The sequence below is a fragment of the Trachypithecus francoisi genome, unplaced genomic scaffold, assembly GCF_009764315.1.
Source record: "Trachypithecus francoisi isolate TF-2019V2 unplaced genomic scaffold, Tfra_2.0 Lachesis_group13, whole genome shotgun sequence".
Classification (NCBI taxonomy): Eukaryota; Metazoa; Chordata; class Mammalia; order Primates; family Cercopithecidae; genus Trachypithecus; species Trachypithecus francoisi.
The window spans coordinates 6,944,161-6,961,832 of NW_022681458.1; the positions used below are offsets into that span (position 1 = coordinate 6,944,161).

The 17,672-nt window shown below is 51.1% G+C and overlaps 1 protein-coding gene across 5 annotated transcripts in view; it reads right to left on the reverse strand.

Moving 5' to 3' along the window:
• Positions 1-404: 404 nt before the first annotated feature.
• Positions 405-17,672, reverse strand: part of SH3BP4 (SH3 domain binding protein 4) — a 104,002-nt gene continuing 86,734 nt past the window's right edge. For 4 of the 5 annotated variants that reach the window (XM_033229804.1, XM_033229805.1, XM_033229807.1 and 1 more), the window contains 3 exons: positions 12,401-14,760; positions 3,343-3,531; positions 405-2,503 (listed from right to left, as the gene is read on the reverse strand). In XM_033229804.1, coding sequence (XP_033085695.1) covers positions 2,279-2,503; positions 3,343-3,531; positions 12,401-14,760 — 2,774 coding nt within the window. In that variant the 3' untranslated portion in view covers positions 405-2,278. The remainder of the gene's footprint in view (positions 2,504-3,342; positions 3,532-12,400; positions 14,761-17,672) is intronic. The other variant, XM_033229808.1, reaches the window with a different exon arrangement.

Consider the following 17,672-nt stretch of genomic DNA (forward strand, 5'->3'; position numbering starts at 1 on the left):
TAAGCCCCATTCCTCCCTCTACCTCCAGGTGGAGTTGGTCTCCATTAGGAGTCCCCCACAACACGGTCTTCCTAAAGCATGGTGTGCCCTTGTTTGCTGCAATCAGCACTTCAAGGCGGACGCCTGACACACACAAATGACTCCATCCTAAACTTTCTATTGCGGGATTGGGGTTGCCAATTCATAGGACCCAGAAAAAAGCAAGGCATCCATGTGCTTTCCTTTGGGTGCCTGGCGTGACACCAATTCCCATTTGGTTAGTGATGACTGAGTGACTCTTGTTTCAAGAGCAAATGAAATGAATAGCAAGAAAATAGACACCTGCCACACCGGCTGTCATGCTGTCATCTAGGGGTGACTATTTTGGGGAGGCAGCCATTGGTCTATGTATAAATACTTACATGAGGTTTTATTTTTGTTTTATTGAAAGTTTGGTTGGGTACAGAAAACACACACACACTTAACAGGTAAAAATATCCAAATAAAATTTACTGCAACTTTTGTAGAATTTTATTTGTGCTACAAGACATGTTGCATAGGAAAACTATTTAAAGCCCCTGAGGAAAAAATATCCATGGTTTAAGGTGCAACTGGTTTTGTATCTTCTTTGGGGAAAAGGTGATAGATGATCTCTGGGAGAAATTATGGGGTGGAGTTGAGAAGCACAATCGAAGGTTACATGGTGGGATGATTGGCGAATTGTGTGTCCTGGTTCTTGCAGCATAAAATAGCTAGTGTTTGTTTATTTTCAGTCCATTGGTCTTCAGTATCTGAATAAGTAGCTATACAACGTTTCAGGCCAGTAAGGGAGTATACATTGATTACACTAAGGAAGTAACATGTTTCAGGAAAGCAGTTTTAGAGAATGAGATTTGGGATCCCAAATGGCCCCTGACAACTGCAGGCACACAGGTATGTCCTGGCACGTTGCTGGGGATCACCTCACTCTACTGATTTGCTGGGTATCAGTTCTTCCTCCTGCTCCCTTCCAAGACATGACATCTATGAGGCATTGTGAGATTCACACAGCATGTCTGCACCCTAAACTTATTAATGCAACACTGTGCCAAGTTCCTGATTTTATGTGAGACACATTTTCATTTTTACAAAATGCTCATCTTGCTCAGATATCTTTACATTGTACAAAAACCGGTTTCATCTAAACTATTGCTTCCTTCGAGGAGATGCAGGTACACCAGGAAGGAAGGGGGGTTAAGCCTTAGATGAAATGAAGTGCAGAGTTTGGCAAATGGCAGCTGGCACCTGTGCACATCAGCATAAGGCGCTGCTTGTGAGGCCAACCACAGCATCTGCAAGACGCACGAGAGTCGGTGGCCACCAAGGCTCTGATTCGCTCGTGAAGTTTTCTTCCTGTCCACAGAAGAGGCAGCAAACTCTATGGGAAGCACTGCTTTGACCCCAAGGAAAAAACAGTACAATGGCCTCGTAGCAGCAGGACCACCTCACTCTCAAATGGCATTGTTCTTGTCAATGACTAAATGCACACTGGCACGGCTGCTTTCTAATCTATTGGCAGAAACAGCTCAGGGCACCTACATGCTAACGCGGGACTTCACTCTGCCCACCAAAGCTCACCACGGAGTCACCTGTTCTGTGGATGGTGATTCATGACGCGTGAGGCAAAGCTCAGAAGACAAGGAAATCCGAGGAGGGCACAGGACCTCGGGCCTTCTCAGAAAGCATGAGCTGTACCCGTTTACTGAAGAGCCACTTTTCCCACGTGATTCACGTTCTGATGTGTAGGGAGTGACAGAGGTCCAACAACCGAACGAGTGTCTTTCTGGGCTGAGTGTTGAAATGCAAAGTGTGGCCGGGAATCAGAAATGCCCCCAGTGACCTTTAAATACCTATATACATCTCTAACATAATTTAAAAAGGTCTGTAACAACATAAAAACCTCAACAGCCTGTGCCCCTATTAAGTTTTCTTTTAAACCTTTATGGTCCATAAAAAAATTAGACACCACCTTTCTCATAGATCCCTTCCCCCCCATTCTTTAGAAAAGTGATTTTAAATTTACATTTACCCTTAACAAATAGAAAGCGATGTGATTGGCAACGACCTGCAATAGGCAGTCCCTTCAGGCCTCTCCCTCGATGGAGGAGGGTGGCACAGGATGGGTGTAGGCCTAGCTGGCGGGCCCTAAATCTGTCTGAGCAGCCGCCCCTTCCTCCCTCTTCAGCTCCGCAGTGACAGCAGGGCACTCAGGGCAGGAGAGGGCTTGCACTCCAGAGCAGCAGGAGGGGAGGGGACCCACTCAAATCACGAAGTCGTCCTGGTCCGCGGGGCTGAAGGCGGCTGCTCTCAGAATGTCCAGGGAGTTCACCAAGATCAGAGTCCCGGTGAGGTGTTTCCAGCGCTTGGTGATGGGGTTTTTCATTTTGTCCAGGCCCAGGTGCAGCTCCTGGATGACATCCCGGTAGCTGTCCCCGATCTGATGGCTCCAGGTGAGTAAGAAGTCATACGCAGGCTTCCACATGGCCTGGGAAGTGGAGTCGTAAAAAACAAAAGGAGGGAGAGAAGAAGAAAGATTAGGAGACAGAACGAGATTTGTTCCTATTACTTAGTGCAGCTTCTGTAGTGACTATTTGGGACACTCTTTCGTGAGTGAACAAGCCTACAGAAAAAACAGTGGAACCATCTCGGCACCGGGGTCAGCACACTCCAGAGGAAAAAAAGCAGGGCTTTGTGCAAGAGTAGGTGCACAACAAATGAATCATCAGAAAGGATTTCTCTTTCCTTACAATCCTTATGGCACTTTCTCTCTGTGCCATTCATTTGGAAATTCATCCCATTCATAAAACACAGCCTTGCGCTTGGGACTTCCTGCTTCCTGGACCTTGCAAGCCTGGACCGTCTTCCAGGAAGCTTACTAGGGTGCCCTCCACAAACATGCAAGAATACAAAGGACGTCTGAGCAACAGCCCGGCCACACCGGCTTTGGCCCAAGTTATGTAACATACCAGGTATCACTCCAGCCCAGAACAGCTCACAAAGGCCTCTGTGTATGCGTTATTGCATTATTCAATCCTATTGATGGTAATTTAAGATCAAAATTAAAGCAAGGGACAGGCAGTTCTGTTTGTCTTTCCCATGTCGTGTGGGAAGGACATCCTAAAGCCAGGGCTCATAGCAACCAATCCAGAGGACGGTTCCCGCTCAGTGAGGCGCACCCAGTGCTGGGCACATGCGTGCACATTTCCACCCATCTCACCCTCATGGAAATGCCACGAGGCAGACCTTTTTACAGCTGCACTGCATGGGTCCAGGGAGCCAAGGGACAGAGGGTCTCAGTGAGCTCGAAGCTCAGCCGCGGCTCACCTCGCTGTCCACAACCCCGTTCCTGTCCCGGTGAGGAGACTCGTAGGCATCCATCTGCTGCTTGGAGACCTTGGCCAGCTTCTCGGCCAGCTCACGCCAGCGCTGGGCCACCTCTACGGCCGTGGTCAGGAGCACGAAGTCCTGGATGAGTCTGACCACCAGGCCCTGGCAGTCCATCTTCAGTAGGGCCTGCAGAAGAAGAGGCACAGTGTGAGACAGTGTAGGGAGGGGGGCAGGCTCTGCTCCCTGCAGAATTCCAGCAGATGGCGCAGGAATGGCCATGGGCTCTCTATTCTCCATGTTCCCTGGCCTACCAAATGTCCCCTGAAATTGATCACTGCCAGGGCTCATGGGAGAGAAAAGATGATGTGCAGAGTGTGCTGGGTTCATCAGTGTCTCCCTCCAAAGCCCACATCCACCCAGAACCTCAGAACGGGACCCTACTTGAAAATGGGGTCTTTGCAGAGAGAATTAAGATGAGGTTCTTCTGCATTAGGGGAAGTCACCAATGACTGGCGTCTTCATAAGAAGAGAAAGCAGACACAGAGGCAGAGGGAAGAAGGCCATGTGAAGATGGAGGCAGAAGCTGGACAGACGCGGCCACAAGCCAAGGAATAGCAGGAGGGTTGAGCCAGCAGGGCCCAGGCCTGCAACACCTTCTCCCCCACCGCTTCCAGACGGGGCCACCCTGGGACCCCTGACTGAGACCTGTGGCCTCCTGAACAGTGAGAGGACAAGTATCTGTTGTTTGAAGTCCCTTGGTTTGTGGTCATTTGTCTTGGTAGCCCCGGGAAGCTAACAGACGGGGTGAATATGGATTATAGTTGTCACCATTCCCACTCTCTGGGGACGCCAGAGAGAAACGAATGCATTTCACCAAATAGACACCATAGCCTGAGGCTGAAAGGGACGGAGGACGAGCTGGACCTGCTGAGCGTGCAGTGCTGACACTGGCCAGTTAGAGAGCACTGCGGGCAGAAGGGACAAAGGCTGATGGACTCGGACTCAGACACAGACCACCCAGGGAGAAGAAGACAGAGAACAGAAGAGGCCCGGGGCAGAGACAGAGGGTGTACCACCAAGAACCACAGTGATCAGGAGATCCACAGACCTCCCCCAGGACTGTGCAACATGAGAAAACAGTTTCCACAGTTGGTGGGATTGCTCCCACGCCAAAGCGGCAAGAACTTTGTACTGTGTCTTTAGGACAGGGATTACTAACCACAGAGGAAGTCAGAGGGGAGGTAACAGGACAGACAGCCCTGCTGGGACAGTGGCTGGATGGGACAGGCACTGAACATATGGCTCAATAGCCTAATATACGTGGCGGACCCCAGGCTGGGGTCAAACTCACATTTCTGGTTTAAAGAAACAAATCAAATTGGCTAGCACAAGCCAGCAGGCCTGCTAGTCCTGCACACCATGCCAAGTCACATGACTGCCACTGGGTGTCATGCGAGCGACTCTGGCGCCATCCTAATTATAAATGAGGCCACACATGGTTAGCGTGCGGCTCTGAGCCAGTCAGGATGACATCACCAGGAAGGCAGGAGAGCCGCACGCTGCGTCTGATTCTCGTCTGAGTCTCCTCTGCCATAGAAGGCACAGCTCACCGCCACCCTTCAAGCTTTCTCTCATCCAACAACGGGAAAGGCTTGGCTTCCAGGGCAAAGCGGCCCGAGGCAGCCCAGAGACGGTTTCTGAGGCTCCCGTGGGTCCTCGGACAGGCGAGTTGCTAAGAAGAAAGGAAAGTCACCAGGCCTGGTGCTCTTTCTCTCTATGCTCTGCTTCAGCACCTGAGGCTGGTTGCCAGCACTGTTTGGCCAACTATTTTGTGCGGATAGCTGGGTCATCTTGCTAGCGCTCATGCAGTCGGCTGGGCTGCCTGCTTCAAAGCGAGCCCAGCTGTTTTAGACTGAGTATTCTAAGGTACATTTTAAGTTTACTTGGGGGTAGTCTAACAATACAAAAAGGTGACCTTTTTGGTGACGTGTGGCATGCATCAGCCAGAGTAGGTGACTCACGATCCTTCCAGGTGGGCCCCCACTATCTCAATCCATGCAATTTAAAAAGAACCATGAGCACCGGGTGCCGGTAATCACGCCTGTAATCCCAGCACTTTGGGAGGCCGAGGCGGGCGGATCACAAGGTCAGGAGATCGAGACCATCCTGGCTAACGTGGTGAAACCCCGTCTCTACTAAAAATACAAAAAATTAGCCGGGTGTGGTGGCGGGTGCCTGTACTCCCAGCTACTTGGGAGGGTGAGGCAGGAGAATGGTGTGAACCCGGGAGGCAGAGCGTGCAGTGAGCCGAGATAGCACCACTGCACTCCAGGCTGGGCCACAGAATGACTCAGTCTCAAAAAAAAAAAAGAACCATGAGCGACAGATCATTCTGATGCCTCCCTAGATATGAGAGGCTGAGGCTGACAGCTGGCTACCAACGAGGCTGGCCAGAAGGGGGGCGGGGGTTTGAGGACCTGGTGGCCGTTTCTGTTTTTGTAGAAGCTACTAGAAACTCAGGGCTTGCTGACTGGGCTCCTCCACTCCCCAGAGCCACCCCACAAAGCAGAGTCTGAGTTCAACCCACTTTACAGAAGAAGCTGAGAGAGGCGAAATGGGTTTCACACCTAGAAATGCCACAGCCAGAGCTGCCTCCGGGCGCCCATCCCCAGCTCCTCCCTGCTGTGTAGGCTGCAAGGCGTCTGTTCTACAGATAAGCACAAGAAGCCCGCAGACGCCAGGCTTATCCCGGGTCCCACAGCTGGAAGTGACAGGCGTGGGGGCAAACGCAAACTTCTTGGCACTCGGCCAGCGTCCTTCCGATGCCGTGAGCCCCACAGGGCATTGGGAATTGAACCACATGTAATACTGGTCTGGATTACGCTTCATATCAACTATTTATATATTTCAGAAGAAGGTGTGTTTCAATTTGAATTTGGACATATTCAAAATAAATTGTTTTAAAAAATGAAATGTTGCTAGATTCGTTTCAGCAGATAAAAAGCATACAGGTGTGTATTCACGTGTTGGGAGGGTGTGTACTAAGCTGGTAGGCTGTCAGATCCTAATTTTCTTGCTGGGGTGGGAGCCTCGTCTGCGGTCCTCGGAAGGTGTGCTGGACCACCACAGGGTTTGACACGAAGTCATTGAGTGTCCCCACTCAGGTCTTTCGTGGCTACTCAGCACACATCAAGCCCATCTGGCTGTGGGCACAGCTGCCTGGCTCCAAAGCAGCCTCATTTTCTAGGTAACAGAACATGTCAAAGTCACCTGCTTCTGACTCGAGTCATTCCTGGCACGAGTGATCAAAACTGCTCTCTCCCCAGGGGAACTGAGCACAGGTCCCCAACGTCCTGGGAAACACAGGTGTTCTCTGGCCCCTGGGAAGGAGGGCGCCTGGACTCCATCCAGGGGCAGCCAGGGTCCCATTTCCATGGATCCTGGATGAATGGAGAGGTCGGCACTTCCAACACCAAGAATGAAGGCATCTTTCCCTCACTCACTTTGGCTCCACTTACACAACTTTTACTGAGTCCAGCCCTGGTTTAGTTTGTTACAAACCACCCGTACCATCAACAAGGCATAATTGACGCATATTTTCAAAGGGCAAATTTTGGGTGCCCGCCAATTGTTAGCAATAGAAAAATTTCACAGCAGGAGGCTCTAGCTCTATGAGCCTGATCCCTGCAGCTTCCTCTTTTTATGGGCACACAGGAAACACTCAGTGGACTGATGCACTATCCTGATTTCAGTTGGAATTTTGTTAAACTGAGTACACTATGAGTTCAGTCAGGGTTACTGAACTTTATAAAGGGACAGATAGTAATTTTGGCTTTGTGGGACACACGAGGCCTGAAAGCCACAGACAAAGCATATGGGAATGGGCGTGGCTGAGTTCCAACAAAATGCCACTGACAGGAATAGCAGACCTGGGGGCTAGAGTTTGGCAGCTTGTTTCAAGAGACATTCTTGGCCAGGCATGGTGGCTCACCCCTATAATACCAGCATTTTGGGAGGCTGAGCGGGGAGGATTGCTTGAGTTCAATGAGTTCCACATCAGCCTGGGCAACACAGTGAAACCTTGTCTCTACTACAGACAAAAAACCAAAAAATTAGCTGGGTGTGGTGGCACGTGCCTGTGGTCCCAGCTACTTGGGAGGCTGAGGTGGGAGGTCTGCTGGAGCCCAGGAGTTCGAGGCTGCAGTAAGCTGTGATCACACCACTGCACTCCCACCTAGTGGACACAGCAAGACCTTGTCTCAAAAAAGGGGCGGGGGGGAATATTCTTATAAAGTACAAAGAAATACAATTCAGGCTTTTTTGCTGCATGTTTATTCCATTCTGCTTCCTTCCCAACATGTCCCAAAACTGGAAGGGAAGCCTTCTGCACATGGCACCTGGACAATGGGCCCAGCCTCCTTCCCTTTCCCACGTTAACAGCCACAGGCTCTGGCTCTGGGGCTGCCTGGGAGGAACCCCCCAGGACCCCATCCAATGCACACTGTCCATCAACTCCTCCTCTTCTGGAGGTTAAAGTGTGTCTTCCCCCAATTCACAGAGAGTCCCTCTACACCATTCTTTCCCACCCCAATGCGCCCCATGCACTTGCTAGCTTCCTTATTTCTGTTAGTTTTCAAGTCTCTTTGGGTTTATTCCAGCCCCCACTCCACTCCTAAAACAAGCACCCTCCCTTGCTTTGCATCCCACAGCAACTCATCTTTCTTTCTCTTAGGAACTTCTCCACAGAGCCCGACATGCCTATTTCCCTTACCTCCCACAGCTTGAGCAAAACGTCCCTGCTACAGCCATCACCGATGGCTCCAGGTCACCACACCCCACGGCTTCGTTCTTATGGTGGATCCAGGACCAGTTGTGACAGCTCACTCTGGCCCCTTAGGAAGTTCTCCCTGGGCCTGAGGCCACCGTGGGCTGCTTCTGCCCCCATGGCTGATGGCCACTGCCCATGGCCATCTCCAGCCAACTCCCCTTCCTTCCCCACCATAACAGAGACCACGTACCGAGTGCTGACAGTATCCCGAGAATTGGGAACAGTCTCTTGCATCAAAAGAGCACGGCTGAATGCAAAGTTTTCTGATTCTCAAAAAGCTGGGTTCCTTTTCAAAGGCCTCCACCACTGCCAGACGCTGCTCCTTCTCTTTGCCTGACAGGAACCCACCAACCACACAGTGTTTCTGGCCAGTCTACAGAGGATGCACTGTGAGGGTTTCATGTCCCCTGCTTCCCCTCTGATGTCTCAGGTGGCTGAAAGAAAACCCCACCCTCGAATCATGCCATTGCCACCATTTTTTTGAACATGGGACCACGAAAGAGCATAAGGCTTAAATGTGAATGTGCACGCTTCTCCTTTCATAAATATTTATGACTCCCCCTATGGCTGATTGAATATGTATATTTGGCCACCAATATCCATAAATTCTTGTTGCCTTTGCCCCTCCCTTGAAGCGTCTGTTTTTGGCTTCTGGCAGGAGGCTTTCCTTCCCAACCTGTCAGAATAGCCACCCACAGGCTGCAACCCTTTATGAGGAATGAGGTTCTCCTTTCCAAATGCACAAACCTTGTCATTCTTCAGCGACACCATCACAGGCTCTAGTGGGAGAGAGGTGGCCAGGACAGAGGGGTACTCTGAGTGCAGCCACAGCCATGTTGCTGGGAAGGGGCAGGCAGAAGCACTGGGATGCCTTACGCACGGGCTCTATCAAAAACAGGCGCAAAAACAATGGAAAGAGAAAACGGAACCACAGAACAGAAGCATGGTACGGCCACGTGAGAATGCCTCCAGCTTGAATTCTTAGCCCAGCCCAAGGCCTGCATTCGTTCATTCATTCATCACTCATTCATTCATGCATGCATCGTTCATTCATCACTCATCCATTCATTCACCACTTATCTATGGAATGCCTCAGTGTTTCTTATGTGCCGGGGCCCTTCCTCTCATGCGACCTATGTTCAGTTAGAGTAATAATGAGAAACAAGTGCACAAGAACATAAACTTGTTTCTTTTCTTTTCTTCCTTTATTTTCAAGACAGGGTTTTACTCTGTCGTCCAGGCTGGAGTATTATAGTGCTATGATCATAGCTCACTGCAGCCTCGAACTCCTGGGCTCAAGCGATCCTCCCACCTCAGCCTCTGGAGTAGCTGGGACTACAGATGTGCACCACCACATCCGGCTGATTTAAAAAAAATAAAATAAACAGATGAAGCCTTACTATGTTCCTCAGGCTGGTCTTGAATTCCTGGGCTCAAGCGATTCTCCTGCCTCAGCCTCCCAAAGTGCTGGTATTACAGGCGTGAACCTCCATGCCTGGCCAAAACAAACTGCTTCTGATTCAAGAAACACCATGGAGACAGAGGATGATGGGGTGCACGGGGCTGCAGGGAAGGACGTCCTGGAGAGATGGTATTTGCGCTGGCAGTTGAGGGAGATGAGGAGGTCTCGGAAAGGGAGCTTCAGGAAGAGGAACACAGCATAGCATCTGCAGGGGCTGGAAGCCCGGCGAGCTGGGTGTGTTCAGGGCAGGGGTGCACGGAGCACGGTGGCCTCCAGGGGTGGGATGAGTAGGGCAAGATCTTACAGGACTTTGTGGGGCAAGGGCAGGGGCTGACCCCGTTCTAATGGCAGTGGAGAGAGGAACAACCCAGGTCTCATTTGATTTCTTTTTCCTTCCCATCTCCCTGCATACTGACCGTCTCAAACTCTCACACTTTCCCCATCATTTCAACACTATTTCCAACCCAAGGCATCAGAACAAGGACACAGAAAGCCATGATAAAAATAAGAGGCAGGGGGTGGCCTGGTGTGACTCTCTGGGAGGGGCAGGTAAAGCGGTGGCAGAGGCCGCAGAAATCGTGACAGCCCTGTGACGACAAGCGGAATAGAACAGCCAGTTTTCAGGGTCTCCTAATAAACGCCCTGGGAGAAATCCATCTGCGGTTTCTAGAAGTTTGGTCAAGATGATGACTGACACAGGTGTCAGGGGGCGGGTGGAGACACTGCAAAACCAGTTTTACTTTATCACCACAAAATCTAACCTTGCCTCAGGGAGCCGACCTGGCCAAGGGCAAGTTTCACTTCCTCCTCTCTGGGTAGAGGAAGGACTCGGTACTGAGGACACACCCCTCCCTGCAGCGGACGGGGAGGCCCACCAACAAATCCCCTCCCAGAGATTCGATTGAAAGAGTTTGATCATTTACGTCTTTTGGAAAAAGACAAAAAAGCAGGAAATGAGTGTAAAAGCCACCTCCTTGGAGGTGATTTTCCACAGCTGGTGTAGTACTCCCGGTTGTGCCATTTTTCCACCTCTGGTGCAGCGTTGAGATGAGTGTCCTGGGCTCACCAACGCTGTCAGGTTCCATGACGGCATGCACGGCCATGGCTGTGGTCTCGGGGCTGCCCGCACAAAGCCTCTCACAGGATGGAAGCGCTTTGTGTGCCACTGTGCTGGGTGCGCCCGTGAGGAGACCAGGCCATGGCCAGGCACCAGGTTCTGGAAAGTTATTTTACTGGAGAGCCGGGAGGTGTGCTCTGTATCACACATGGGTGATGGGTGATGGCTGATGGGAGGGACACAGGCCATCCCCTCCCTGCAGGTGACCCCATGTGGGGCACCAGAGGCTCCCCTGCTGCGTTTGTTCGCTTCCTCCCCACCCAAGTGCAGTGCCTTCCTGGTTGCCAAGGTGGCCCCTCCGACAGCCGCTTCCAGTTCTATCTCCCTTCCCTAGCGAATCTCGTGGCTCCATGCTTCTGGTACTGCACACAACTGCAGGGCACCCAGAGAAGGTCTCTCGCCCCACTCCTGCCCCACTCCTGCTGGGCTGCGTCCCTTCTGTCTCCTGGCTCAACATGGACAGCCGAGCCAGGTATGTGCCATGTGCAACCCTCGCCTGCACACCTGTGTCTACAGGACACTCTGGGCTCTCCCAGACACACAGGGCTCAATCCAGGGGAGCCGGGGAGGTGGCAGAAAGGCCAGGGCACCAAGAACCACACCTCTCAGAAGCTAGGACGCAAGAAAGGCTGCGGGTTCAGGGGAACGAGGAAGAGCGGCACATGGCAAGGTCACAGGGTTTTCCCAGGAATGAACACCAGCGATGTGCCCCTCTCCGGAGGATAGGGGTGGACTCTGTTCTATCACAGGGAGAAGTCCATAGGGACTCTCCACCACAAACACCACGATGGCAGAACACAGGGGTCACCAAGCCTAGCCAAGGTAACCACCAGGACCCAGGTCTGCTGACGGCGGGGCCACCTGTGGGGAGCGGCGCTGAGAAAGCATTGAGCAAATGCTCCCCAGTTGGCTTGCGGGCTGGGGCGTAACCCACAGTCTGACGCTTACTTCCCCCTTTTACTTCTTTGGATTCCAGTTCACAGTTGCGCCGCCAAAACAGATGCTGTCCTCACCCCACAGCTCAAACCAACACAGAGGGGGAGTGGAAACGACACAGAGATGTTGGAAGCTTCAAGGAAGCAAAGGCAAGAAAAACCCACATCACAATGAACTCAGGCTTTGGGGCAATGGTTCCTGAGACTCGAGAGTCACAAACCCTGTTGGGAATCTAACGAACCACAGATCTGCTCCCAAGAGATCTAAACCGAAGTGGCGAGAGCACAGGCCTCCTCCTGCCCCCACCCCCACCGGGTCCACTCGGGGACCCTCGAGGCGCTCACAGACTCGGTGGGAAAAGTGACTGGCATGCTCTTCTTTGCAGGGTTCTCAGGTGGTCTGGGGCCTCCCAGGGTCCCCGGTACCCCCGTATCTCCAGATGCACACTTCAAGCCCTACATGTATATATCCCAGACAGCGGGACATCAGCCACAGACACCGTCCTGGTGACGTACACCACGGCCCACGCCCAGGCATATTGGGAAGGCGAAAGGCTGTGCTGAGCCGCACCTATTTCAGGCAGCGGGACATCAGCCACAGACACCGTCCTAGTGACTTATGACACCACAGCCCATGCCCATGTGCACTGGGAAGGCGGAAGGGCTTTGCTGAGCCGCACCCCTAACCTCCCAGGCACCTGCTGAGCACTCACCATCACAAGCTCCTTCTGGAAGGACTTCCGGTCTTTGTTCTCCGTGTTGTTACAGTCCTCCTTCAGCTTTTCCAGGACGGACGCCACCCGTTCGGGCTCACTATCCAGCTCTGCCCGGCAGAAAAAGGTGAGCGGCAGGTTCACGTAGCCCAGGGCGTCGGCGAAGGAGCGCCAGCTGCTGATGTTCTCCATGAGCAGGGTCCTCACGGAGGCATAGATGTAGGTGAGGAATTTGCAGGGCCGCAGGATCTGCTCCAGCAGCACGGAGGTGCTCAGCTCGGGGCCTGAGCACAGGCTGGGCCGGGCCCTGCCGACTACCAGCACGTTCTTGGCGTGCACGAGGCCCACCCTGCCCTGGTAGTAGCCGATGTACCACTCCTTGGTCCACAGCTGGCCCCGGAGCCTGACCCGCTCCTCGCTGAGCAGGGCAATCCCGTCGCCCTTCTTGTACTCCAGCAGGTAGTGGTTCTTGTTCTGCCGCACCACAGTCTTGAGCAACTTACCAAACTTGAGGTTGGACACCGGGCGGTCCTGGAAAGTCGGGTACTTTGTAGTGGTGGCAAACGGGGACAGGATGATTTTCCCGACTTCGTTCTTCTTGAGAAACCTCCTTTGCCCGGAAGGCTTGATGGCACTCTTAGGGGGTGGCTGAGGAGTCTGGACACAAAACTGGGTGAGGATGGCCTCCTGGTCGTCCTTCACCTGAACCCTCAGCGTGAAGTCCGAGAGCTCGTTGGGGTTCTGGGAGGTGATGGGGAAGATCAGGCGGCTCACCTTGCCCAGCTTCAGCTGGAATCCTCGCACCACTTTGGCCTGCTCGCTGGCTTTGACCTCGTAATTCGTCATATTGGAAAACATACAGACCTTGAGATCCTGGGGTCTGGATAAAACGAACTGGTGCTTGCCCCATAGCTGCAGGGCCACCGGGGCAGGGTTGGGGGCCTGGCGTGTGACCTCGCTGACCAGGAGTGTCTTTGGGGCACAGTCATGCCCAAAAATGGTCACTACCGTCTTGAAGGATGGGTGGATGTGTTTGGGGCCGTAGAGACCCACTGTGACTTTTTTATGGATGAAGTCCCACACGGTGGAAGGGTAGAGGATGCTTGGGCCGTGGGCAACAATAGCCACGTACATACAGGGCTCCAGGTTGTGCAGCTGTGCCTGGACCGTGTCCCCACAGCTGCAGTTAAGCGGGACGGAGACATACGGCCCTTCCTTTGAGTCGCTCCTCAGGCACTGGAGGCCCACTGTGCTTTTGCTAAAAAGGTCATTTTTTATCTCTGCTGACACTTTCATCTCCAAGATGATAGAGGTTTTCACTTCCAGGTTGCTCAGCTTGACCTCCAGCACGGGGCTGATGCTGCAGGACCTGTCACTGTTGAGCTCCAGCGGGGGGTCCAGCAGGGCTTTCATGGAGATCTGCTGGGTCTCCCCAGGGGCGACGTGGCCCTCGGGCACGTGGATGCTGATGCTGGTGTCGGGAAGCTGCACGGCACCCCCGGAGCTATCCAGCTTGCACACGATGTTTGTCTCCACGGCTTGGGTCTGACCCCAACCAGGGCTTTGGCCAAGCAAGTCCAGGTCATGGCAAGACCGGGCCAGCTTCCGGTGGTTTAGCCAGGCAGTTCGAAAATCCTCCCGGCTCTGAAATTGCTCGGGGGCAGGTGATTTCAAGCCGGTGAAGAAACTCGATGATGTGGGAGCGTCGGACTTGGCTTGGAGGACGGAGAGTTCCGAGAGACTGTAGGAGCGCTTGCTCCTGAAGAAGGGGTTGTCCCGCCTGACCGGCGGCTCTGCGTGGAGCCCGTTTGTGACTGGAAGCTCGTCGAAGATGTTGCCAGTGCTATTCGTGGTGGCTGAGCTGGATTCAGTGAAGGAGGATGTGCCTGTGTCAAAAAGGAGCAAATCCACAGTACTTTTGGGATTCAGCTCATCCAGGCTGGGCGTGACAGGCACGTTCCCATTCAGAAACGGGTTGGTCTGGACCCCGTTCCAGAAAGGGTTATTACTGTACGTTCTGCCTGGTACTTTTTTGTCATCCGTCCAGCCCCCGAGCAGATCCAGCTCCTTGGCTACCTCGTCTGGGCTGTCTGGAAGATTGTCAATCATACCGCTGTCACTCAGCGTTGAGTTCCGGTAGTTCAAGGGCTGCACGTAGGAGGAGGGGATGTAGCCCATTTCGGTGGTGTTGTGTGCGTACCACCACTCACCGCCAGATGTGTCCAAGACATAGAGATGGTCGCCCTTGGAGAACTTCAGTGTGGTGAAGTTGGTGGGGCAATAGTCCTTGATCGCAATCACTTCCTTCGCATTTCCAAAAGGTGTGGGGTTGTCTACTAGCAAGGCACTGGGAGAAGGCACTGTGCAAAACACAAAGAAAACAGACAGTGAGGGCAAGGCTGGTGGTGCATCTAGAGTGCTTCCCAAAGGAGGGAGGAAGGTGGTAAACCAGACAGGTGGACAATAACCCAGGCAAGTCACCAACAGAAACAAACCAAAGTGAAATTCGGTACGTAATTTACCTGGCCAATGAACTGGTTACTGAGAGCACCATTGCTACTTGATCACTTTCAAAATCGACAGCCTATGCCCGGCAGAAGGACCACAGGGGAGCCTCTCCATCACTCACAGAAAAGCAAATCAGTGCAATGGAATATTTAACATGCCCTATGCTCTAAACATCTCATTTTGGGCAACTTTAACTTCTTAAAAGAACTGCTACTAGATACAAAGAGAAACTGAATGTGATTTACTTACAAAACATGGTGACATGATGAGTTAGGTGACCACTGCATATGACCAGGGACTGGAAATGAACAGTCTCCCAAAACTTCCACAATGACATGTCTGAGCTGATTCCAAGCTCTGCCTCTCGATGGAAAGGTTCCCTCAACCTACTTCTTAAATTTCCAACCTCAACCTGTTCCTCATCCAGCTGTTTCCTCAGATAAAGTATAAATTCTGAAGTCAGTTCCTTCCAACCTCTTTTATTCTTATTTTACGTATTTATTTATTTATGAGACAGTGTCTCGCTCCACCACCGAGGCTGGAGTGTAGTGGCATGATCTCAGCTTACTGCGACCTCGGCCGCTTAGGTTCAAGTGATTCTCCTGCCTCAGCCTCCAAAGTACCCAAGATTACAGGTGGGTGCCACCATGTCTGGCTAATTTTTGTATTTTTAGTAGAAATGGGGTTTCACTATGTTGACCAGGCTGGTCTCGAACTCCTGACCTCAAATGATCCTCCTGCCTCAGCCTCCCAAAATGCTGGGATTACAGGCATGAGCCACTGCGCCCGGCCCAACCTCTTTTAAATTATCATTCAAAATCATGACATGAAAATAGACTGTTCACGTACCTTGAAAATGAGAGATTACGCCTAGTCATAGGCTCATACTAGCATTGAACAAGTGTTGAAGCAGTCTGAAAAATTCCAACCCTTTAAAAAGTGAATCAAGTTAATTTTATGGTTCCTGCCATTAAACTCTATATGTTACTAATGTAGACAACAATTGAAACAGCGAAAATAAGTCAGTTCAACAAGTGGTGTGTTTTGAAAAATAATGGATATGATTAAATATCCAAGTGTTTTCTCTCCTTCTCATACATGAGAAGGTATATTCAGAAGATGAAGAACATTCTTTCTGAAGAAAATAAGCATATATACTTCTCCCCAGGACTCCCCTCCCCCACCTCCTAAACTGCCTCACTTCAGGAGTCTGCTGACATTCTGGCTTCCTGTAATGAACAATTGAAAGAAAGAAAGGAAATGTTTCTTTTTCTTTGTCTTTTTTTTTTTCTTTTTAAAGTTGCCAAAGCAAATGACCAAAGCAAGGAATCCATTTTTAGGTGAACTAAACCTACATCTTTTCTAATGTGATTAAGTCCACAGTCATCGTATTCTATCAAGTTGCCCCCACTCTCCACCCCGCCCCAGCAAAAATCACCTGCCAGTTTCCTTTTCCTTTGAAAGGAAATCATCACACTTCCTTGGGAAAGTGTTAGGAAATCAGGTAGACAGTTTCTATTCATTTCCATGAACCGGGTCACAGAGATGCGCTTGGCTGGGAGCATCCCTGGGCCTTGAAGCCCCACCTACCTCCTCCTGTGAAATTACAGCAGGTGGTCTATCTGGGTGTCTCAGAGAACCCGGCTCTGGGATCACTGAACCAAGACTTGAATTGAGCCCTTAGAAACTGTGTGATCTCCAGAGCCTAAGACTCGACTCATGGTGGAGAAAAAGTATATTTCCTCAATGAGCTTTGGAGAGGATAAAACGCAAAGATGTAGATAAGGCACTTGTCATAATATGGCTTGTACCAACTTGAAGAGGCACAGGATATTATGTGAAATAGACATCTCCTGGCCCCAATGTTATCTTCTTCCATAGCTCTTATCACCAACCACTACATCATGTACCTGATGGGGTTCAGAACATGCTACCCCAAAATATAGTACCATGCATATTTTAAGCTGGAGGAATTTGAGAAACAGTAGGTGCAGGAAGAACTCCCTGCCCACCTCCGAAGCAGGTCATAGACTCTCAAGTGGGAGGGGCCCTCACTGTATGTGGGGGACAGAGCATCCTATCTCCAAGGACACAGGGAATCTGCAATGCCCAGGCCTTGCTGTCCTCTGGCTCATGACACTTGCTCATGCTTTTTTTTTTTATCCCATCACAGTTTTTCCAGGACTCTCCACACCTCATCGAACCCCTCAGGTTTAACTACTTCTTTAAGTCTTCATTTCCTTATGAAGAAATGTCTGTAATATATATAAAACATAGATTAAGTCAGTTTGCATGCTTTTCTCTTATTAATGTCTTCTGTTAAAGAGGCCCAAGCCAAGAACTCAGCATTTTTCCTTCTTTACATACCTTACATATATATATATATATATATATACACACACACACACACAAAACATAAAATATATTTATATTTTTTTCAGGAGGCGAGCCTCCATCTCCCCATTAGGATATCAGTACCATTAGAGCTTGTTTTGTTTGCTGTTGTATCCCTGGGCCTCGTACAAGGCCTGGCACAGAGCAGGGGCTCAATGAGTATTTGTGGAATGAATGATCATCGTGCGTGCATAAATGACACAGAGAAGCCACAATCTGTGTTACTGGATCCTGGTGTTGGTCAAAGCAATGTCTGAATTCCCCCTGGCTATGCTCTTGTGCTCTAAAAAAATCATAAAACCAACAAATTATTTAATATGAGATGGGAGTGAACCAAAACCTGTGAAAGAAAATGGCTTTGATGGAGAAG